Source organism: Helianthus annuus, chromosome 16, assembly GCF_002127325.2.
Source record: "Helianthus annuus cultivar XRQ/B chromosome 16, HanXRQr2.0-SUNRISE, whole genome shotgun sequence".
Classification (NCBI taxonomy): Eukaryota; Viridiplantae; Streptophyta; class Magnoliopsida; order Asterales; family Asteraceae; genus Helianthus; species Helianthus annuus.
Window position 1 is genome coordinate 20,009,192 of NC_035448.2, and position 23,660 is coordinate 20,032,851.

Genomic DNA, 23,660 nt, shown 5'->3' on the forward strand with positions numbered 1-23,660 from the left:
ATATTTCTTAGTATTTGACTAGTGTTATTGCTGATATTAGGGTAACATTTTGTAAATTACTAATGACTAAAGGTGCATCTATTCCTAAAAGATAAAAGGGGAGCCAAAAACCACTCAACCTGAGTGACAGAATACACAAAGTGTTAAGTTGGGAGTGATGAGAGCCGAAGTGATAGTTGAGAGTGACAACATAGTTAAGAGTGATACCTATAACCGTTGTAAATAACTTTTTCACCTACACCCTTAAAAAAAAAAAAGAAAAAAACTACATGTATGCAAATATGTAGACCCTAAAATAAAAAACCATCAAACTTTGATTCTAAAACCCGAAGCTCTATTTTTGGCACTAATGAACGAATAATAACACGACCTGAAAACTTGGGGTTCCAAAAATTTCTTCAAATAATACAACAACGGCCATAATTGCGTTGTCATCATCCTTCATTTGTTTCTCACCTTCCTCTTCTTACTTTCACCGGTTCAGACGAGACATGCGTAACGCGCCGATCAATTAACCAACAAAAACCGGCAATTCGCGTTACGTTCATTGCTCTCTCTGAATCCTCAACCCCATATTCATACTCATCGTTATATTTATTGTTTTAATTTTTAAATCAGAACAATGGATCCAAACGCTAGCCCGAGGAAGATGCGAATCCTTAAATACGTTATGACAAGGATTCCGAGCTTCAAACGCAGGCAATTGCAGGAGCTAGAGAACGAAAGACTACTCCGGCCATCTGCATTACCAGAAACATATACCGAATTATCGCAACGTGAATCGTATACTGAGCTGGCTGAACGGGTGGCTCGTTTAACAGATGACGATATTCTGGCTAACATTCGTGCTGTGGTTGTGGAGGTTTCGCAGATCAGATCGGTTATTCAAACGCTTGGTGACCGTCCGGACCCGGAAACTGTTGAGCTCGCTAGGTCGCGGTATGCGGAAGCCGAGTCCCCGTTTGCGGTTCAGTTTGATGGAATTACGTTGTCGGAACAGGAGATGGAGGTGGTGGAGAAGAGGAGGACAGCAGCGAAGAGAGAGATGCAGATGTACAGGTATGTGGATACCACACCCCTCTATTTGCTTGTTACACCCCCGCGTCTCACAAACTTAGGTGTGGGACCTACCATTATTCCTCTTAAAAGAGGAGTAAGTAAATAAGGGGTGTATATAGACACGCCCTATTATTATTGTATATTTGTATAGTGTTTGTTAGAGGAAAATCACCAAAACAACCCAATTTGACCAACAAAGTCATGAAAATAGTCTTGACTTTTTTAAATTGCCAATATGGCTTTGACTTTCTGGTCTTCTACGCCACATGGCGTAGCACGTTACTCTTATGCGTCACCTTTAATATGCAACTTTGCTCCTGTGCCAACCGTTCACCTCTTGCGCTATGCCATCTTCCCCTGCGCCATTCTCTCTAATGCCACCATATTTTCTGCGCCTTTTTTCGTCCTCCTTCACCAAAAGGACGTGTGTCTGTCTCTAGTTAAGTGGTAATTTAACAATTTTTATGGCTATTTTAATAACTTTTTCTAGTCAAACGTGGCTATTTGGTGATTTTTCTTGTTAGAGGGCTTATATTTTCTTTTGGGAAATTTATCTAAATAATCATGTTAGACTAGATTTTCACATGAATATTTAGCGTTTGTCAAAGCGAATCACCAATTGGAAGATGCCGCATCGGCTCGGTCAAATGAGACGGCTATGATTTACTTACACTTTTAGTGAGTCTGTTAGGATTTAGCCTATATTTTTTTAGTGAGACGGTTGAAGGCTGATACGCCTAAGCCTATACTTTAAGCAAGGAGGCTGAGATGGCTAAGCCCGCTTTTTAGCGCAAGTGTTGGCTTAGCCCTCGCTTTTAGATGCTGACTAAGACTATTGGTCAAATATGTTTATTTTAGTAACTTTTGATTGTTGAGATTTACACTACATTTTACACAAAACTCCAACCTTAATAACAGGGCTCTGATCTCGTTGGAGGAGATGCATGAATCATACAGCAAGTTGTTGGTTGTGGCAGAGAGAAGACTCCATAAGCTTTACGATACAGCTAAAGCGGCTGGAAAGTTAACGGCGGTTGATAAGAAGGTTTCTTCTATGCTTCCAACTATCGCGGAGGAGGTGAAGGAGGAGATGGGTGACATTCTTCATGATGCATTGATGAACGGTGTTGAACGAATTGATTTATCCTACCGTCAATTGCCATTTGTTCCTGAAGCCTTCGGGAAGCTTCGTACATTGGTTTCTCTCAACCTGTCTGCCAATAAACTTACGGTCAGTCCCTGTAGATGTCGTCCCTATTTGGTCATTTTCTTGTGCGTATGCTTGAAACATTTTTGTGCATTGAAACAGGCGCTGCCGGATTCACTTGCTGGACTTGAGAGTCTCGAGGAGCTTGATGTTTCTACGAATCTCTTTGAGTCGCTACCAGATGCCATCGGCTCGTTGCCACATTTGCAGATTCTAAATGTCTCTAGCAACAAACTCAGTTCGTTGCCTCATGGCATCTGTAAATGCAGGTAATCAATAGGTATAACAAATCTCATTGATAAGTTAGGGTTGTAAACAAACTGAAATGTTAAGATCGAGCTCAGCTCGTCAAAAGCTCGAGTCAGCCCGTGGGCCGTGGCTCATAACCCATCTCTTTAACTTAAAAAGAAACGTTTATTAAATTTTGTATTTTTTTTAAACATATGATATGTATAAGAAAACAAAAATAATACTTTGAACATACATGCATTAAATTATAAACTACATAATTTATAATCTATATATGCAAAAATTTGAGTTATAATTTATATATAGGCTAAAATTTGGGCTCTACTTTAAATGAGTGAGCCAACGAGCCAGCTGACCGACAAACAGATTTTTGCTCAGGCTCGACTCGTTTACTAGGGGTGCAAACGAGCCGAGCCGAGCACGAGCTCGAGCTTGTTTAACATACGCAGGCTCAAGCTCGTTTAACATATGAAGGCTCAAGCTCGAGTTGTGCTCGATTCGAGTTTTGTTTTTCAAGCTCGAGCTCAGCTCATCACTAATTTTTCAAGCTGGAGCTCGGCTTTGGCTCGACTTGTTTAGTATTTATTAATTAATTTATGTAAATTATAATTATTATACATATAATTTAGTTATTTTTTCATCTTTTTATAAATAGTAATTATTATTATTTAAATAATAATATATTAATAAATAATTATATAAACAGAAAGCTCATTTTGGCTCGCGAGCCGGCTCGAGCACGATAAGCGAAGCTCGGGCTCGTTAACTAAACGAGTTTGTTTTTAGGCTCGGGCTCGTTTACTAAACGAGTTTGTTTTTAGACTCGAGCTCGAGCTCGTTTACGCTCGGCTTGTTCGAGCTATTTTTTAGCCGGTCGTCTCGTTTACACCCCTATGGTTTACAAACGAGTTGATTTCGAGCGAGGCTCGCAATTTAACATCCCTTTTAATCACATCATATGGAATAACAAGAATTGATATCATTGGTTCAGATCATTATTAGAATTTGATGCCAGTCTCAATCAGATTAAACGCCTTCCCTCCAAGGTTGGTTATGGGCTGGTGAATCTAAAGAAGCTTTTGATGCCTTTGAACAAGTTGCGGTCTCTTCCTAACTCGATTGGCGAAATGATATCTCTTCAAATCCTTGATGTTCACTTCAATGAGCTAAAAGGCCTGCCACCTTCAATAGGAATGCTAAAAAAGCTTGAAGTTCTTAATGTAAGCAGCAACTTTAACGACCTCACATGTCTCCCCGAAACAATCGGGAATTTAACGCGCCTTAGAGAGCTTGACATATGTAACAATCAAATACAACAGCTGCCCATTACATTCGGACGCCTGGTGAACTTAGCTATACTGTCTGTGGAACATAATCCGTTGGTGGTTCCGCCACAAGAAGTGGTGGAGGAGGGTGTCGAAGCGGTGAAGGTGTATATGAGCAAGAGGTTGTATGATTTAATAGTTGAAGAAGAGAAAATGATGGTGTTGGAACGCGAAGAACAGGCGCAGGCTGGTTGGTTTATGTCTGTGTTTTTTGGGCCTGCTTCGGGCCCGGGTTCAACGTACCCTTACCTCACTCATCGACTATGATCGTCGTCGATGGTCGATCATCCAGCTACGCTAGTTTGAATTGAATTGGGTATTCTAATCTTCAGCAAAAACCAAACCTATAAATATGTATGTAGACAGACTTTTGCAACCTACATTCGGATCAGGCTTAGTGTTTTGGTTTAGGCGTAGTGCGGCCCGACCCATTGGGCCTGATCCATACATGCTAACATAGATCATACACTTATATATCATCATCGGAGGGTGGTTTCAGATAGGCCTGAACATCCCTTCCAACGGGTTATCTTCATGTTGTAGTTCTAGATAAGGCTCGGAAAAATGTTAGATTTGATCTACACCGTTCCAAGACCCGACCCGACAATTGTTACTTCAAGAATGTATGTAGTGGTATGTCATATATATGTAACATGCTAATTTTATTCCATACATTTTATGTAAATAAGTTGGGCTCGTTGTGTTTTCCTTTTTCTTTGCAAGGAATTAAGAATATCGAGGTAAAATGGAATATAGTCTCAGTACTTCAAATTGCATTACTTTTATAATTATTCTTTTTATAAATATTATTCTTACTTTATTTCATTCGAGTTTTTAAATATTATTTTTCTTTTTTTTCAATATAATTATTTATACACTTTTAACTAGTACCCACATCTTATATTAATACTTTCCAACCTTTTATTTGTTTTATATGGCGGACTTAGAGTGCTAATAGGGGTAGCACGGGCTACCCCTCAACCACGTTTCCGTAGTATAAAAATACCTCTTAACTTTATTTTCGTAGTGTAAAAATACCCCTCAACTTCGTTTCTGTTATATAAAGGATACCTCTGATCATAAAAAAAATAGGATACCCCTAACTTTTTGGGTTAGTTACGCCACGAAATTTTAATGAATAGGTGATGGAATATATTTATAAAATTGGAATAATGTTTGTTTTACATTGGTTCACGTGTGTTTTAAGGGTTAAAAAATTGGAAATTGTAGAGGTTTAATATGGATGTGTTTATAAGCCACATAGGCTTACAAAAGAGTAGCATAAGTTTAATATGGATGTGTTTATAAGCCACATAGGCTTACAAAAGAGTAGCATGTCTAGTACCTACATTATCATTGGGCTTGGCATGTCTGGTGCCCAAACTTCATCAAGTTGAAACGTGCATATAGAAAGGGGTTAGCCCTATCTAAATGACTTGTCTATTATTTAAAACTAGTATTAAGTTCCTTGCGTTGCAGTGGTGCAGCGTAAAACCGTGTTAAACAGCACCAATGTCACACCATCATCAGCAACCACCAATACTAAAGTTGCAGCGTGTTAAATTGTTAATTCGAATAAATTAGACCGGCACGTAAAACATAGAAAAGAATAACTAAGTCGATTTAAGACACGTGCGTTGCAACAAACCTGTCAAATGGGAAAAAAAGTCGTAAAAATGTTGAACTACACACACACACGTCACGTCGCGTTAACTCGTAAAATTTAGAACGAAACGTAAAAATGAAGCCACGTCGTGCCGTGTTAACACGCAAAATTTAGAACAAAATGTAAAACGAAAATTTGCGAAAGATGAAAGATATAGGGGGACCAAAGCTGAAAGTAAAAAAGTTGTGAGGTTAAATTGCAAAAAATAAAAGATTTTGAGTTAAAAGTAGAAAATCAAATTTTGTGAGATTAAACTATAAAAGATGAAAAGTTTTGGGTTAAAGGTAAAAGATCAATTTAATATATATATATATATATATATATATATATATATATATATATATATATATATATATATATAGTAAGGATAGAGTACATTAATTCAAAAGTGTGAGAAGTGTGTTAAACCATTAGATCTTTGATCTAATAGTTTATATCAATAGAGACCAAATTATAAATTGTGTTTTAATTATTTGTACTGATTTGAAACTTGTAGGGGTAATAGTGTCTTTGTATATGTTTCAAATTAGGTAATTTCTCCTAAATTCTAGTGATTCACTCCTAAATTCTAGCGATTCAAATTTAAACTTATTTTAAAATTCAGACATTCTAAAAAATCCAGAAAATATGTAACTGCTACAAGAAATATATAACACCATACATCCATCATATAACACTATACATCTATCATATAACACTATATAACACCATATAACACTATGTAACACCATATAACACCATATAACGCTATATAACAATATATAACACTATACGTCTATCATAGACATGCTATCAAAAAAATATAACTCTATAACACTATATAACTCTAAAATAACACTATATAACACCATATAACACCATATAACACTATATAACACTATACATCAATCATATAACACTATATAACATCAAAAAACATTATATAACACCATATAACACTATATAACACTATACAGTTCTGAACGAGATGACACAAATTCGTAGATTAATTCTTAATTTGTATTCCTATAATTAAGGGTGGCGGTTATGGAAGGTTATCAATTAATTAAATCAATAAGAAAATTATTTGTTTACGCTTTTGAATTAATTTAGATTTAGGACACTTGTCATCACCACAATATTTCTCACCCTTCTCACACTTTTAGATTAATGTACAGGATCCTCTACCTATATATATATATATATATATATATATATGTATATATATATATACAGAAATGATAAATAGAAAACTTATTTGCGGTGAGAAAACCTAGTAAACCTTATTATGACCATTGATCTAGATAATCTATTGGTTGGAGAAATAAGATGTTATTTTGATTTAAATATATTACTTTCTTGAGTTAATTACTATTTTCGTCCCTGTAGTTTGTCAAAAATCACTATTTCAGTCCATTAGTTTAAAATTTGCGATTTCAGTCCCTGTGGTTTCACTTTCGTAACCATTTCAGTCCACCTCGTAACCATTTCAGTCCCTGTACTTACAGAATAAATGGATTGAAATGGTTACGAAAGAGAAACCACAGGGACTGAAATGGTTACGAAAGTGAAACCACAGGGACTTAAATCGCAATTTTTAAACTAATGGACTGAAATAGTGATTTTTGACAAACCACAGGGACGAAAACAGTAATTAACTCTACTTTCTTTATGTTGAAAAGTGGTTTAAGGGGTATTTTGGTACATATACATGTCTCTCTTTTCTCATATGTACTTCTCTTGAAATTTGTGTTCTCTACTTTTATAGCTCTACTTTTATGGCATTCTCTCTCCATCATAACAATCTCTCTCTAGATCTCATAGTTCTCTGTCTTCTTCTCTATTTCTTTCACCATTAATGGAAAAGAGAAAGCAAACAATTCCGATCAGTGGGTGAATGATTACAAGATGAAGTTTTATAGAGAGAGAAAGTTGTTGTTTTAGAGAGAGAAACAACAATCTTCATCGTGTTCATCTAGAACGCCAAGAACACACGCACTAGTGTATGAGAGAGAAGCAGATGTGAACCTAATTTACCACAATTTTAGAGAGAGACAACAATCTTCATCGTGTTCATCGGGTGGTTCTAGATCCGGTAAGTGTTTTAGAGAGAAAGTTGTTGTTTTAGAGAGAAACAACAAATCTTCATCGCGTTCATTTGGAACACCAAGAACATACGCACAAGTGTGTGAGGAAGAAACAGGTTTGAACCTAATTTACCACGATTTTAGAGAGAGAAACAACAATCTATTGGGTGTTTTATTTTGAAAAATCATTTCACACTTGATTTTTTTGTTAAAATGGTTGTTAATATGTTTTTGTGTGCTCAAAGTGTTCTAGTAATGGATAAATGTTTATGTAATTTGCAAGTTTTTTGTTTTTGTGTTAAAATCATTGTTAGTTTTTTATATTCTTAGTTGTTTGATTACAAATCTATGTCTTTTTTCGTTAAGCACCAAGAACACACACAAGTGTGTGAGAGAAAAGCAGGTTTGAACCTAATTTACCACAATTTTTAGATAGAGAAACAACAATCTCTTGAGTGTTTAATTTTGAAAAATCATTTCACACTTGATTTTTATTGTTAATATGTTTTTGTGTGCTTAAAGTGTTCTAGTTAATGGGTAAATGTTTATGTAGTTTGCAGGTTTTTGTTTTTATGTTAAAATTATTTTGAGTTTTGGATATTCTCTGTTGTTGTTTGATTACAAATCAATATCTTTAAAAATGTTGAAATGTTGTTTTAGATGGGTTGTTAGTTGTCTTGTATAAACTTCACTCGAATATCACATTTTCATTACCTTTAGAAGTACACAATTTAATAGTTGATAATCTCGTTTATTTTACAAATAAAAAGTTGTGTTTTTTTTTGCTGACATAATTAACAGGTACATATGTTGTAACAATGTTACACATGTTACTTATAGTTACACCAGCCCTTTCTTAGACACAAGAAAGAGTTGCACATATGTAACACATGTTTGTAACTTGTGTTACACTAGAGGGTAACACATGTATAGCCACGTTACACATGTTACATACAGTTGTTACATGTGTTACAACAAAAGTTTACACATGTATAACACGTAACAGATGTTATATACCTTTTGTTACATTTGTATTAATAAGTTTAATTTTAGGAGATTAACACTAATATACTTGGTTTGTTCATAGGTGAATGGATGGTTATTAAATATATTGTATCCTAAAAATACAAATATAAAATATTAATAATCAATTAAAATGCAAACTAATAAACATTTTATTAATGACTTAAAAGCTACCCATATATATTCTTATTAAATATTTTATAAACAGCTATGTTATAAAAGTTAGTATATTTTAATAAACTTTATGTTGCTACGTCTGTAATATCATTATCCTTGTGAACAAGACCTTTTAACATAACAACTTTGATCAAGTGCATAACATATAAAAACTAGAGTAATAATTATATTAACAATAAAAAACCCAAATAATCATAATATTTTACTTTTTCGCCGCTTTCAGGTATTTAATTATTTAGTGAACTCAACTTTCATTACAATACTTGGAAAAATACAATCAATATGTAACACCCAAAAAACGGGTTTGGCAATTAATCCATGTTAATTTTAATGAAAGGGAAAAAATACCGATAGTGGTAAAATTAACCCGGTGAATATTAGGATGTAAACTAGGGGTGCAAACGATCGCGAGCTACTCGAGATCGCCTCGAGAAAAAGCTCGAAACGAGACGAGCCTTATCAAGCCCAAGCCGAGCTTGAGCCTCAAAACAAAGCTCGTTTGTTTATCGAGCCCGAGCTCGAGCTTCACATGTGAAGCTCGTTAGGCTCGTCGAGCCTTATCGAGCCTTAGTGTAAACGAGCCGAGTCGAGCCGAGCTTATTTAAACTTGTTTACAAGTCAACCTCGAACCTAAAAATAAGCTTATTTAGTAAACGAGCCCGAGCCCGAGCTTTACTTATCGAGCTCGCAAGCCTTAAAAGTATATTATTTATATTATTTTTATTTAATATACTAATTAATAGATAATAAACGAGCCGAGCCCGAGCCGAGCTCGAGCTTGATAAAATACAAACAAGCCGAGCTCGAGCTTTGAAAACAAAGCTTGAATCGAGCTCGAGCTTGAGCCTGGCCGAGCTCGGGCTCGGCTCGGCTCGGCTCGTTTGCACCCCTAATGTAAACAAATAATCCTAATACTAATTAAAAGGAGAATAAATGCTTTTGAGAAAACAAAGTTTATAAGAGTCCTGAGTTAACGGGACTTAAAATAAAACGGTTTATAATTTCCCCGAACCCGCTAAGTTAACTAGGAATGTTTAACCTAGTTAGTAAGAAAAAAATATTGTTGGAACTAAGTAGGTTGTGGCCTACTTAATAACTAACCAAACATGAGGGACCAAAGTAGGATAAGTTGAAAGTTAATTAATAAAAACAAAAAAAATTAAACACAACACACACATTGAGTATGTGTGTGTGCGTACGACCAAGATAAGGAACAAGGGGTGAAACCCTTGTTCAAGCTCAAACCCAAAATTGAAGGTCAATTCAAGACCAGAATTGAAGCACAAACACGTATAAATGATCACCTGGTCAAGGGGATCATAAGGCATGTCGTAAAACCTAGATTGGTTAAAGTTGAAATTTGAGACAGGTAGGTTACTTGCAAACAAATTGTTGGATGATGATCTATAACACCCTTGTTATTATTTTAAAGATTTTCGTATAATTAACGAAAATAAACATGTAATTACGATTGAGTATCCCTAGAAAATACGAGTAATTTAAAAATTTTACAAATCCTAAGTTATTTAACATAATGTGATCGAAATCGTCGTTTAAAATTTACGACGAGGCAATGTGCGGAAGCATGAATCTTTATCGTGTTCGGTTCTTCGTTGAGCTTGATCGTCTTTCGGCATCCAAAATGTACCTACATTTCATAAACATGAAATGCTTTAGTCATACGGGAATTAAATCGTATCTAAACAAGTCCGGTAACGATAATGGAAAGAAACAAAATCCCAACGAGAATCTCTTGATCTCAAAAGACTAAATTTTGAGCTGGCCTCCACCGTAACTTACGGTGGCACCGTAAGTTACGGTGGCCACTGAATGTCAAATCCCCCACCGTAAATCAGTGGGCAACCACCGTATCAATATCATCCCCACCGTAACTTACGGTGGCACCGTAAGTTACGGTGGTCCCTGCATTCAGCCTTTCCATTTTGCCGTTTATTGACACGAAAACATTTGTATCTTTCAATCCGCTCGTCCGTTTGACCTACGGTTTCCTCCTATGTGTTTGTAATTTGATCCCCCATCATATGGAGTTAAAATCCAACATCCGGATTAACAAAATTTAAGACTTTTAAGTCTTCGGCTTATTACCCTTTTTACCAAATTTTGACCCGTTCGTGATTTCATCTAACAAACTTGTTTGTGGCCCTTGTTTCTTTTGTAAACATATTATTATGATTATTTCCTATTGCACAAGGTTCAAGTCACGGGTTTCTTACATAATAAAGTCCCGTTTATGCTTAAATGCTCATTTTGACCCGTTAAGGGTATTTAGACCTATTTTAATCATGAAACGCTTTCATTCGTTTCTAGTGTTATTATACAACATTTCTTATCAAGTAATCTTCCACCACAACTATATTTGTGGTGGACTAAATGAGGTGATCTATATAATCCGAGTCTGTCTCGTCGGATTGCTAATTAACGACAAAGACTCATATAGAGTCATTTGACCAAGCGTTTACATCTTTCGCTTCTTATACTTATTCTAATTATTTTTATGATCATAAAACTTGTTTCAAAACTACCTTTAAAGGTCGTTTGTCCAATTTAGCTTATAAGGGCGTTTTAGTCCGTTTAGCTGATCATTTACGATGAAGGACTTTTGAAGGTATATTTGACCCATAATCCCTCTTTTAACCTATGATTTTTGTTTGAAAAGTCATTAAGCTTTCCAAACGCAATGTTCATTATTTTAAACATTCGGTTTACTTATCAAGTAACCAAATGTTTATTTTGACTTCTTTTAACACTCATCGAACCGCATATTCTAAATGAGTGTTACCCTTTTTCACATACCTGGCGCGGATCAATATATTGACCCGTTTTTAATACCTTGCTTTTATAACCGCTAATCCAAAATGTTGCTAATACTCATTTGACATTTACTCCTGAAATAATATAACTCGACAATAATCATTAGTCGTTATTGTCAAAAGGTGATATCTTCACCTTTTAACCCATTTGGTCTAAGTGACCGATTATGTTGGCGAGATGGTATTTATTACCATCTCATCTATACGAGACGCTCCGGTTTACACCGTGCGGTCATTTCACTTATTGATCATTTCTTAACGCTTTTTAGCCTATCATGGCTTACGTCATATGGTGCCTTTCAAAACCAATAGTTATGGTCAACGCATGACCAATTTACCGTTTTACCCTTATTGTTTGTTTTGGTTTACCCTATAAGGTAACCATTCAAAAGTTTCATTTTCCATTTGTCATAAAATGATCGAATTACCGATTTTAACTCCTTTTAAACCATCAACATAGTTTCTTGTCATGTTCGACTATCTTATTCCGTGCGTCTACACGCCGGAACATCATACCGCAATTATGTGTTTATCCTATTCGTAACTATTACGATAAGAGAATATTCTAAAATACAAGACTAGTGTAAGCCATACTTACCTTACATCCAAATTATGATTTTCCGTCATTCTTGCTTCGTTTGACCCGCTTCGTTCCCAAGCTTTCACCTAGCTTGTTAATCGTCAAACTATCATTGTAAATTGTAAGATGGTTAGATTAGTCATAATTATTCACGACTATTCCATCTCACTTATTTCATATGTCGAAACTACTATTCAACTTCATGATTAGTTAACTTAGCTTATTAAAGTTAACTACTTTAAATCACAAGGTTTACAACATTAAGTCTAAATCAACATAATAATTTGAACCCTTATCACTTCATATTACGCGTAATCGCCATATCATTCAAATACGCGTTTTCACTCTAATTTCAACACTTTAGTTTTCATTTAGGCATTTTAACAAACACCTAGTGTGCATAATTTTACATATTTACTAACTAGTTCATAACTAGTTATCTTTACCAAGATTTACATCAACACATCCAAACCTCTAAGTCTAGTGTTCATGAACTACATCAAGAACTTATATCATAACCTCAATATTCATCACTCTTACATTCTAATCTGAGTGTTCATCATATTAACATAAAACCCACTTAGCACATAATAGGGTAATTACGAAATCCCTAGTTTTGACAACAATTCATCAAATTTTCTACTAGGGTTTGTTTCTAAACCAAGATATACACTCATAGATTCAACATTCATTCCAGAATTTCGATTATGATTGTTCATCATAATCTCAAAGTATCACCAAATAGCAAAATTTAACATACCTTGTGATCCCCATGACTAGGTGATCGTTTTTATGTGTTCATGCAGTGATTTGAGTCTTGATTCGAGCTTCAATTTGGTCATTTAGTGTGAACTAGGGTTTTGCTCCTTGGAGCACCCTCCTGGTCGATCAGAACACGCACACAATGTGTGTGTGTGTGTGTATTTTTTTGTTTTAATAAAACAAGTTTCCCACTTGTCCATTTTAGTCCCTCATGTTTTATTTTGATCAAATGAAGCTATATCTCATCATTAGTTACTTAATCACATGCTACTAACTAGGCTAGTTACTCCTAGTTACTTTAAAGGGTTCGGGAAGTTATAACCCGTTATGTTTTAAGTCCCGTTAATTTGGCCTTTTTATATACTTTGTTTTCTCAAAGTATTTACTCCACTTTTTAATTAATATTAGGTTTATTTATTTGAGTCCTAATATTTACCGGGTTAATTTTTACCACTAACGGTATTTTACCCGTCTTTTAGTATTAACGGGGTTTGATTACCAAACCCGTTTTCGGGGTGTTACAAGTCTACCCCCCTTAAAGAGGTTTCGTCCTCGAAACCTTTTCTTACATAATTCATTGAGTTTAAACTCAATGTATTTGAGCCGAGAAATCTTTTAAACATTACTTATACTTTTAACCAATTGTTAGTATTACCAGAAAAGTATGGTAACATCTTTTTGGTTGCTAATTGTCTACGTATCTCATACGACATAGTGCAACTCGAAATAACGTAATCTCGTTATTTCCACTAGTTTAGTTAACTTAGCGATATTCGTCACTTCCATATCCTATCGAATTCTTTATGAATCCGTTACTTTGACCCGTTTAAAGGTCCTTAGTGAAATCTTTCACTTTTAGCAACAATTTCTTTTGTTTTCAAATTTATTTATTCGGTTCAGTTATACCGAATCCACCGCTTTCAAGCAAATCAAATTTCTTGATTTGAATTGCTGATCTTAACCGGTCTCATTAACTAGACTTATTAGTCCAGTTACTTTTTACCGCTCGCTTGGTTATAATGTGATTCTACTTCACATTGCATTTCTCGACCGTGATCGTGTCACATCATGTTTAATTTATATCAAGCTTTCCTTTTCGAAAATATCACTTTTCGAATATATCGTCTTGCGCCTATCAGTGTCAAGACTTGTATCCTTCATGTTTACTATTATTTGATTTGCATATATTCTTATTTGGTTATGTCCCATTACCGGGCTCATTACTCTTTTGCTTTTAACGTTACTATTATCTCGTTTGTGTTTACTCATGCCGTCCGCGCGTGATATTATATTCGACCCGTTCAACTTAAAAATAGTTGAACATAATTTATTCAAAATTTCTAATTACATTTTCTTGTCGTCTTTTAGTTATGACTCAAAACCTGAGTCTTTTAACCTTCCATCCGAGTTCCCGTTTCTCGGTTTATGCATGTGTTTAATTCTTACCCATCAACCGGTTGTTTCACCGAAGCCGTTATTATTGCAACCCTCCTGGCACGCATTAAGACTTCGCTTCATTTTTTTTATATATTCAGACTTCGTCCTTAAGTTTGACGTTTTACAAAAACGACCTGTTTAGAGACATATTTTCATTTTCCGGGTTCGAGTGTAAGTACACTCCCTCTCAATGCATGTCTTGATCATTTTACATGTTTATATTATTTGGGTTCGAGTGTAAGTACACCCCCTCCCAATACATGTCTAAATCATTCTACATGTTTGCATTTTCCGGGTTCGAGTGTAAGTACACCCCCTCCCAATACATGTCTACATCATTTTACATGTTTGCATTCTCCGGGTTCGAGTGTAAGTACACCCCCTCCCAGTACATGTCTAAATCATTTTACATGTTTGCATTCTCCGGGTTCGAGTGTAAGTACACCCCCTCCCAGTACATGTCTAAATCATTTTACGTGTTTGCATTCTCCGGGTTCGAGTGTAAGTACACCCCATCCCAATACCTGTCTAAATCATTTTATATCAATCTCTGTCCCTTTACTCGGGCTCATTATCCTAATGTAATACGTTTCTGTCACCCGGCTGTGCGTTTACATTGTTGTCAAACATTTTGCTCATTTGATTCTTTTGGGTACTTTTTAATTTGTCCCATTCACCCCCGTCCTTACTACATCGGATGTAAACATGTCCATCACAAAAAGTTCATGGTATCATGTGTTCACTACCTACTTGGCCAGAGTAGGCGTTCAACACATGACATACACGACCCTTTTATAACTTTCACATCACACCCCATGTAAGTAACACCTCTATTTATTTCTCTTGGAAACAATATCCTGGATAGGTATTCTATTCAGGTTTTTCCAAGTTTTTGATCTACATATGCAACTATCAGTTTCTACGTATTTGTTGCAGATTTCTATTCATGAAATAATTTAAATGTGCACCTGGTAAACGCTTGCCCTAACAGGCTTTCTTGCCAATACTTATTTGCGATCGTTAAGCGATTTAGGTCCTTGATGAGTATGCTCTTCTTGTCATATCTCGGACCGTTCCATCATCATATCCACAATTCGTTCAACTCTCGTCATCTTCAGACGCGAGTGTCCTTCAATTAAAACATCCTCAAGAGTTAGTAATGTCAACTTCAATAATCGCCCGTATTATAATACAAGGCTTTTTCTACTGTACGCGTCAACGCGCGTATTTTCGTCAACCCTATCAATCATTTTAATCAGGGTAACGTGTATCACACGATAGCCCTATGTGTTGTTTACAACACTTTAGCATACTAAACTATTAACATACTTGTACTTACCGGATTTGCGATCAAGCCTCGAACCGAACACTTTATTCTTTTAACCTTGAGCTCTGATAACCAACTTGTAACACCCTTGTTATTATTTTAAAGATTTTCGTATAATTAACGAAAATAAACATGTAATTACGATTGAGTATCCCTAGAAATACAGTAATTTAAAACTTTTACAAATCCTAAGTTATTTAACATAATGTGATCGTATTTGTCGTTTAAAATTTACGACGAGGCAATGTGCGGAAGCATGAATCTTTATCGTGTTCGGTTCTTCGTTGAGCTTGATCGTCTTTCGGCATCCAAAATGTACCTACATTTCATAAACATGAAATGCTTTAGTCATACGGGAATTAAATCGTATCTAAACAAGTCCGGTAACGATAATGGAAAGAAACAAAATCCCAACGAGAATCTCTTGATCTCAAAAGACTAAATTTTGAGTTGGCCTCCACCGTAACTTACGGTGGCACCGTAAGTTACGGTGGCCACTGAATGTCAAATCCCCCACTGTAAATCAGTGGGCAACCACCGTATCAATATCATCCCCACCGTAACTTACGGTGGCACCGTAAGTTACGGTGGTCCCTGCATTCAGCCTTTCCATTTTGCCGTTTATTGACACGAAAACATTCGTATCTTTCAATCCGCTCGTCCGTCTGACCTACCGTTTCCTCCTATGTGTTTGTAATTTGATCCCCCATCATATGGAGTTAAAATCCAACATCCGAATTAACAAAATTTAAGACTTTTAAGTCTTCAGCTTATTACCCTTTTTACCAAATTTTGACCCGTTCGTGATTTCATCTAACAAACTTGTTTGTGGCCCTTGTTTCTTTTGTAAACATATTATTATGATTATTTCCTATTGCACAAGGTTCAAGTCACGGGTTTCTTACATAATAAAGTCCCGTTTATGCTTAAATGCTCATTTTGACCCGTTAAGGGTATTTAGACCTATTTTAATCATGAAACGCTTTCATTCGTTTCTAGCGTTATTATACAACATTTCTTATCAAGTAATCTTCCACCACAACTATATTTGTGGTGGACTAAATGAGGTGATCTATATAATCCGAGTCTTTCTCGTCGGATTGCTAATTAACGACAAAGACTCATATAGAGTCATTTGACCAAGCGTTTACATCTTTCGCTTCTTATACTTATTCTAATTATTTTTATGATCATAAAACTTGTTTCAAAACTACCTTTAAAGGTCGTTTGTCCAATTTAGCTTATAAGGGCGTTTTAGTCCGTTTAGCTGATCATTTACGATGAAGGACTTTTGAAGGTACATTTGACCCATAATCCCTCTTTTAACCTATGATTTTTGTTTGAAAAGTCACTAAGCTTTCCAAACGCAATGTTCATTATTTTAAACATTCGGTTTACTTATCAAGTAACCAAATGTTTATTTTGACTTCTTTTAACACTCATCGAACCGCATATTCTAAATGAGTGTTACCCTTTTTCACATACCTGGCGCGGATCAATATATTGACCCGTTTTTAATACCTTGCTTTTATAACCGCTAATCCAAAATGTTGCTAATACTCATTTGACATTTACTCCTGAAATAATATAACTCGACAATAATCATTAGTCGTTATTGTCAAAAGGTGATATCTTCACCTTTTGACCCATTTGGTCTAAGTGACCGATTATGTTGGCGAGATGGTATTTATTACCATCTCATCTATACGACACGCTCCGGTTTACACCGTGCGGTCATTTCACTTATTGATCATTTCTTAACGCTTTTTAGCCTATCATGGCTTACGTCATATGGTGCCTTTCAAAACCAATAGTTATGGTCAACGCATGACCAATTTACCGTTTTACCCTTATTGTTTGTTTTGGTTTACCCTATAAGGTAACCATTCAAAAGTTTCATTTTCCATTTGTCATAAAATGATCGAATTACCGATTTTAACTCCTTTTAAACCATCAACATAGCTTCTTGTCATGTTCGACTATCTTATTTCGTGCGTCTACACGCCGGAACATCATACCGCAATTATGTGTTTATCCTATTCGTAACTATTACGATAAGAGAATATTCTAAAATACAAGACTAGTGTAAGCCATACTTACCTTATATCCAAATTATGATTTTCCGTCATTCTTGCTTCGTTTGACCCGCTTCGTTCCCAAGCTTTCACCTAGCTTGTTAATCGTCAAACTATCATTGTAAATTGTAAGATGGTTAGATTAGTCATAATTATTCACGACTATTCCATCTCACTTATTTCATATGTCGAAACTACTATTCGACTTCATGATTAGTTAACTTAGCTTATTAAAGTTAACTACTTTAAATCACAAGGTTTACAACATTAAGTCTAAATCAACATAATAATTTGAACCCTTATCACTTCATATTACGCGTAATCGCCATATCATTCAAATACGCGTTTTCGCTCTAATTTCAACACTTTAGTTTTCATTTAGGCATTTTAACAAACACCTAGTGTGCATAATTTTACATATTTACTAACTAGTTCATAACTAGTTATCTTTACCAAGATTTACATCAACACATCCAAACCTCTAAGTCTAGTGTTCATGAACTACATCAAGAACTTATATCACCTCAATATTCATCACTCTTACATTCTAATCTGAGTGTTCATCATATTAACATAAAACCCATTTAGCACATAATAGGGTAATTACCAAATCCCTAGTTTTGACAACAATTCATCAAATTTTCTACTAGGGTTTGTTTCTAAACCAAGATATAATCACAATAACACTCATAGATTCAACATTCATTCCGGAATTTCGATTATGATTGTTCATCATAATCTCAAAGTATCACCAAATAGCAAAACTTAACATACCTTGTGATCCCCATGACTAGGTGATCGTTTTTATGTGTTCATGCAGTGATTTGAGTCTTGATTCGAGCTTCAGTTTGGTCATTTAGTGTGAACTAGGGTTTTACTCCTTGGAGCACCCTCCTGGTCGATCAGAACACGCACACAATGTGTGTGTGTGTATTTTTTTTTTGTTTTAATAAAACAAGTTTCCCACTTGTCCATTTTAGTCCCTCATGTTTTATTTTGATCAAATGAAGCTATATCTCATCATTAGTTACTTAATCACATGCTACTAACTAGGTTAGTTACTCCTAGTTACTTTAACGTGTTCGGGAAGTTATAACCCGTTATGTTTTAAGTCCCGTTAATTTGGCCTTTTTATATACTTTGTTTTCTCAAAGTATTTACTCCACTTTTTAATTAATATTAGGTTTATTTATTTGAGTCCTAATATTTACCGGTTAATTTTTACCACTAACGGTATTTTACCCGTCTTTTAGTATTAACGGGGTTTGATTACCAAACCCGTTTTTGGGGTGTTACATGATCCAAAGATGAAACTAGGTACAGTTGTATGCTTAATTTTGTTAGACATAAGGAAATTATGAGATAATTGAGATAAGATCACTTGTAAGTGATTAGCAAGTAGATTATCAAGTGGGTTTTGATTTTATGATGAAGATGGTGATATATATGTGCTTAAAATCATCATATTTGATAGTAAAAACAAAATACTTGAACAATTTATAAGTTTGAGTACATGTTCATACATGATTTGAAATGGGTTTTGTATGTTATGAAGAAATTGGTGATTTTGTTCATGTAGATAGATATTTGAAATCATGATATCTATTAGTTGATATGTAAAACTTGATTTCGGATGAATGTCTAATGATATGATGAAACGGGTTTTACATATAGATGAAAACCTTTAGTTCTTACTTAACGAATGAATAATTAGCTTTGATAATCGAGAGCTAAGTTAACTCAATATTGTTAATCGCTTGAATTTGTTAAAGTGATAGAAATGAGATGAACTTGATTAGAAATTTAGTTAAAACGGTGGCCTAAAAATAACGCCTACCAGGTAATTGATGAAATGCCTAAACGAGTTACTAAACTCAATTATGCATTTCATATGTTAAAAGGACAGTTGACTTTTGAAAGTCAAACTGGCCTATAATAGGATTAAATGATAATTTTGATAGAAAATAGGTAAGGTGGAATAATCATGTTAGACGATGATTGATCTAACCATCTTACGAATTATAAATGGTAGTTTGACACTTGACAAGCTTGGTGGAAGCTTGGGGAAGAACCAGGTCAAACGGATCAAGTACGAAGGAAAAACATATTGTGATGCAAGTAAGTAAAACTTACACTTTTCTATTAGATCACCAACTTGTTGTAGTTGTTATGATTATGATAAAACGGTAAATTAATTATGGTGATTCGACGCGAAACGCTACGGGTCAGAATAAGTAAAAAGGGGCAAAACGGTAATTCGGTCTTGGATATACCGAAAAAACAATGAGTTTTGAGAAAAGACATATTATGGGGTAAACCATAATGAGTAAAAGGGTAATATGGTAATTGGCTACGAGCTAACGGACAAACAATTGTTTTTGAAAAAGACGCTCTATGGCGTATAACATGATGAGTCAAAAGAATTAAGAAATGATTTTAAGCAATATGATAGTACGGTGTAAACCGGAACGGGTACATGGATGGGATGGTAAATAAATACCATCTCACGATCAATAAATGGTCAAATGGACTAAACGGGTCAAAAGGTGATGATATCACCATTTGACATTAGTGATTAATGTTGTTGTCGAGTTTTATGCTCACATGAACGAATAGTGCGTGAGACGCCGTTGTTATTAATTAGCAACTTATATGATGAGGTATTAAAATGGGTCAATACTTTGACCCGAGCTAGGTATGTGTAAATAAGAATTTAACTAAAATGTGCGATTTTGGAAAAATATGTTATTGAAAGTCCTTCGTCGTAAAAGGATGGACTAAAGTTGACCAAAACGCCCTTGATCGATAAATCGGGAAAACGACCTTAAGGGTTGTTTAGAAATAAGTATTATGATCAAGTAAGTCTTTCATAAGTGTAAAAGTTATAGGCATAAGCCTTTTTGGGTCAAACGCCTCAAAATGGGTCTTTTCCGTAAAATGACTAATCGGAGGGTAGAATTCGCTATAAATAGTTCATTATATGAAATCCACCACAAATATAGTTGTGGTGGAAGATAAGTAGATATCTAAATGTGGAAATAGTATGTGTGAAAAGAAATAGCGAGATATAAGCTTAAATGCTTAAATTCTCTAAACGGGTTAAAAGGAATTATGCGCATAACTTGGGTAATGGCTGCATAATTCATAAAAGTTATGATCACGAGTTAAAGATTTTGAGTTAAATATGTAGTCCTTGGCTTTATGTTGATTTAGAAACAAGTTTGTTTAATAAATCATGAAACGGGTCGAAAGTTTAATAATTGAATTTAAAGCCTGGGGCTTAAAATCTAGAATTTTTTTAATTCAGATGTCGGGTTTTGACTCCACATGATGGAGAATCAAAGCACGATCACGTAGGAAGAAACAGATCGTTAAACGGGCAAAAACTTAGAAAGTTATGAGCATTTGAGTGAAATTTGGTTGTGCTGGGCAAAATGCAGACCCAACAGCAAACTTTCTGTGAAAAAAGGACCGTCGCGCCACGCGACGAGGGAGGACATTCACCGTCGCGGCATGCGACGGGCATAAATGCTGGTAAAACTTGTTTTCTTATTTGTTTTGACCCATGAACTTGTTTAGACTTGTTATAAACCCCGAATGACTAAAGCATTTCATGTTTTATGAAATGTAGGTGTACCGTGCATTACCGGATGACGATTAAGCTCAACGAAGAACCGAACACCATCAAGTTTCGAGCTTCCGCATTATGTTTTGTCGTCACACATAAACGACAATATTATATTTGAAGTGTTTTAAATTTCAAGAAGTTTTAAGAAACTCGTATTTTCATATTGATGTGTAATCGTATAAACGTTTTTTTATGCGAGATTGATACTAAAATCGATAATTAAAGTAAGGGTCTTACAAGTTGGTAATCAGAGCTCAAGGTTAAAGAGTAAAGTGTTCGGTTCAAGACTGATCGCATTATATGGTAAGTTATTATGTATATTAACGGTTTAGCATGTTAATGTGTTGTAAACAACACATGAGGTTATCGTGTAAACACAAGTTACCCCAATTAAATTGACGAGACTTGGTTCACTGAATCATTAAATTTCTGGCGACGAAAGTTTTTGAAACTTTTTAATCAATTACAAATGCATATCGTGATTATGTCTTTTGTTTCTTATATGAAGAGTCCAGGTTTGCAAATGTTTGCATAATTATTAGGAATAAATAAATAGACGAAACTTGGTTTTGATTATTTTAGCAAATCTATTACTAAATAGTATAAGGAATTTATATCAACTATACTTGTATAATCTATGTAAACCATGCTTCGCTTCAAAGCGTATTTTTTGTCATGACAGTTGAGACATTAAAGCCCTTGATAACATAGGTTATTAAAGCCCTTGATAACATACGTGTATCCCGCACAATCCTTTGTGGATTTCTCTGACTAGGTATTGGGCGTCTGTTTTATCAACACAGCGTAGTAATGGGCCCATGAATGATTTTCGATAAAGGACGCAATCCACCATCTCGTAGTTTATTTCTTTGTGTTGTATTTTTCGGGCTTCTGCCTTTCCTTCAGGAAGTTTTCCGTGTTGAAGGTACAAAATAATTGGAGACATCCAGGATGGATCTCCCATTTCTATGACGCTTACTTGCTTGAGATGAATGGAAGGGTTGGATAATACCTCTATGCATACCTCCTTTGCTAAGTGCTTAAAGCTGGTAGCAGCTAACTTGCTTAGCGCGTCAACGTGCTTGTTCTCGCTTCTGTTTATGTGATTGACTTTGAATGTTTGAAATTGGCTGATTAACATCCGCGCTTGTTCAAGGTATAACGCCATAGCTTCCCCCTTTGCATCATAACGACCGTTAACTTGTTCAGCTACTAGCTTTGAGTCAACGTTGGCTTCAAGGTTTCTTGCCCCCATTTTGAGTGCTAGACGGAGACCTGCTAAAAATGCTTCGTATTTTGCTTCATTGTTGGTACTTTGGAAATCTAATCGTATTGCATATGTAAGTTCGTGATTATCCGGACTGACTAATCGAAGGCCTGCTCCTGCTCCATCATCATTGGAAGCACCATCTGTGTGTAAGGTCCAGACTCTGTCGTCGAAAACAGGTGTTGGGTTCTGAATTGCCTCACATTCTTGTATTTTATCGATGGGAACTTCAGTGGCGAAGTCTGCTAGAACTTGCCCTTTGATTGCGGGTCTTGGTCTGTAAAAAATGTTGTAACCTCCCAGCTCAATGGCCCATTTAGCCAATCTTCCCGCCACGTCAGGCTTTGACAAGATTTGGCCTAAATGATAATTCGTGAGAACTGTGATGACATGGCCTGAGAAGTACCTGCGCAAGCGTCTGGATGCGTGTATTAACGCTAGAACCAATTTCTCTATCATTGAGTAATGAGTTTCGGGGCCAGTGAGCATTTTGCTGATATAGTAGATTGGAGTCTGGATATTTTCCCGTTCTACCATTAATACTGCGCCTACCGCTACTTCCGCGGCTGACAGATATAAGATTAACGGTTCTTTTTCTTTTGGCGCGGTCAGTGTTGGTAGCTGAATTAAACATTCTTTCATTTGCTTGAATGCTGCTTCTGCTTCAGGCGTCCATTGAAAAGGAGTCTTCTTTCCGCAGTTTCGCAGCGTACTGATAAATGGATAAGATTTTGCCGCATGATTAGCCAAGAATCTGTTCAGAGCTGCTAATCGTCCGGCGAGCCTTTGCATTTCTTTGATTGTTGCAGGTGACGGCATTAGCTGGATGGCCTGCACTTTTTCTAGATTGACCTTAAAGCCGTCTCTTGTAACTATAAAACCCAAAAATTTTCCTTCTTCCATGCCGAAGGAGCATTTTGTTGGGTTAAGTTTTAAGTTCACGCTACGTAAGGAATCGAACGTGCGCTGGATATTGTCGAG

General features: G+C 35.5%; 1 protein-coding gene across 2 annotated transcripts; it reads left to right on the forward strand.

The window, feature by feature from the left end:
• The first annotated feature begins 332 nt into the window (after positions 1–332).
• On the forward strand, positions 333–21,560 carry LOC110917032 (plant intracellular Ras-group-related LRR protein 1). 2 transcript variants are annotated; one of them, XM_022161646.2, is made up of 5 exons: positions 333–1,059; positions 1,978–2,290; positions 2,369–2,535; positions 19,817–19,902; positions 21,416–21,560. In XM_022161646.2, the coding sequence occupies exons 1-5, from the start codon at positions 623–625 to the stop codon at positions 21,436–21,438; spliced, it is 1,026 nt and encodes a 341-aa protein (XP_022017338.1). In that variant the 5' UTR covers positions 333–622; the 3' UTR covers positions 21,439–21,560. The 2 variants fall into 2 exon arrangements, with proteins under 2 accessions (XP_022017338.1, XP_022017337.1); XM_022161645.2 differs by lacking the exons at positions 19,817–19,902; positions 21,416–21,560 and adding an exon at positions 3,507–4,549 and having other exon boundaries at positions 338–1,059.
• The last annotated feature ends 2,100 nt before the right edge of the window (positions 21,561–23,660 follow it).